The sequence below is a fragment of the Pseudonaja textilis genome, chromosome Z, assembly GCF_049901715.1.
Source record: "Pseudonaja textilis isolate UNSWEBS1 chromosome Z, rPseTex1.2, whole genome shotgun sequence".
Taxonomy (NCBI): domain Eukaryota; kingdom Metazoa; phylum Chordata; class Lepidosauria; order Squamata; family Elapidae; genus Pseudonaja; species Pseudonaja textilis.
The window spans coordinates 110,333,616-110,334,967 of NC_142008.1; the positions used below are offsets into that span (position 1 = coordinate 110,333,616).

The 1,352-nt window shown below is 40.2% G+C and overlaps 1 protein-coding gene across 1 annotated transcript; it reads left to right on the top strand.

Moving 5' to 3' along the window:
• The first annotated feature begins 425 nt into the window (after positions 1 to 425).
• Positions 426 to 1,352, top strand: LOC148124250 (olfactory receptor 4N5-like). The gene has a single exon (XM_087918382.1). It carries the CDS (start codon positions 426 to 428, stop codon positions 1,350 to 1,352), a length of 927 nt encoding a protein of 308 aa, XP_087774508.1.

Genomic DNA, 1,352 nt, shown 5'->3' on the forward strand with positions numbered 1-1,352 from the left:
GGTACTTCTTTTCACTGTAGTAGACATACTCAATTCCTGCAATTATTTTTTCATATGTTTTAGCCTCATCTGCTCATTTCTGTATACTTGTAACCTTTTCTGTATGTCGTTCCCAAGAAATCTGAAACATCAGCTGGAACTAGCAAACATTTTAGATAGATGAGCAGCCATTGTTTCCCAAACAGCTTTTTTAAAGGCTGCAAGCATTACTGTGTATAGAAATACAAAACAAAGGATTTGTGGCACAATTTTATGTGGGCTGCAAACTGCAAGATAAAAAACTGAAGTAAAGAGTAACACTATTTTCTCTCGTCAATAAGACATTGTCTTCATGTGTGCATACAAGAAAGACAAACCTTACTTCTTATAAATTTCCTCTTACTTAGCATCCCCATGTTATTTCTCCACAGGCATACAGAAGGAAGATGGATTCAGGCAACCATGAATTTATTTATTCTGAATTTATTCTTGAAGGATTATCAGAGATCAGAGAACTTCAGTTCCTGTTCTGCGTCAATCTCTTGATTTTCTACAGCATCATTTTCTCTGGTAACATTCTCATCATTATGACTATTTTGAAAGACCCCCAACTAGGAGCTCCCATGTTTTTCTGCTGGGCCAACCTGGCTTTGATGGACATTTACTACAGCTGTGTCACCCCTCCAAAGATGATAATCAACCTCTTCTCTGGATGCCAAACCATCTCATACAAAGGTTGCATGATACAGATTTTTTTCATCCACTTTCTAGGTGGAGCTGAGGCCTTTCTCCTTATTTCCATGTCAATTGATAGATATGTGGCCATTTGTCACCCATTGCATTATGTAACTGTAATCACGAAGCCAGCCTGCTGGGTTTTGGTGATGGCTTCATGGGCTGGAGGATTCACACATTCTTTAATCCAGATTATTCTCATCTTCCCACTCCCTTTCTGTGGTCCCAATAAACTGGACAACTATTTCTGTGATGTGACCCAAATAATCAGGTTGGCTTGCACCAACACCTACAGTCTAGAATTTGCTATGTTTATCAACAGCGGCCTTACAAATGCTGGATGCTTTGTCCTGCTTCTCATTTCCTATGGGGCACTGCTGATCAAAGTGAGGACAGGTGTTAGCCAAGGGAAGACCAAAGCATCCTCTACTTGCATCACTCACATCATCATTGTCTTCATCATGTTCGGTCCAGCCATTTACCTCTATTGTCACCCCTTCCATGACTTCCCCTTTGACAAAATGGTGGGTTTTCTCCACACTGTGATTTTCCCTTTGATGAACCCTATGATTTATACCCTGAGGAATAAGGAAGTCAAAGTTGCCATGTGGAGACTGCTAAAGAACTGCAACATTTAG

Bases quoted from the DNA above. Each gene is read 5' to 3' on its own strand.
- LOC148124250 (XM_087918382.1), top strand. From the start codon at position 426: ATGGATTCAGGCAACCATGAATTTATTTATTCTGAATTTATTCTTGAA.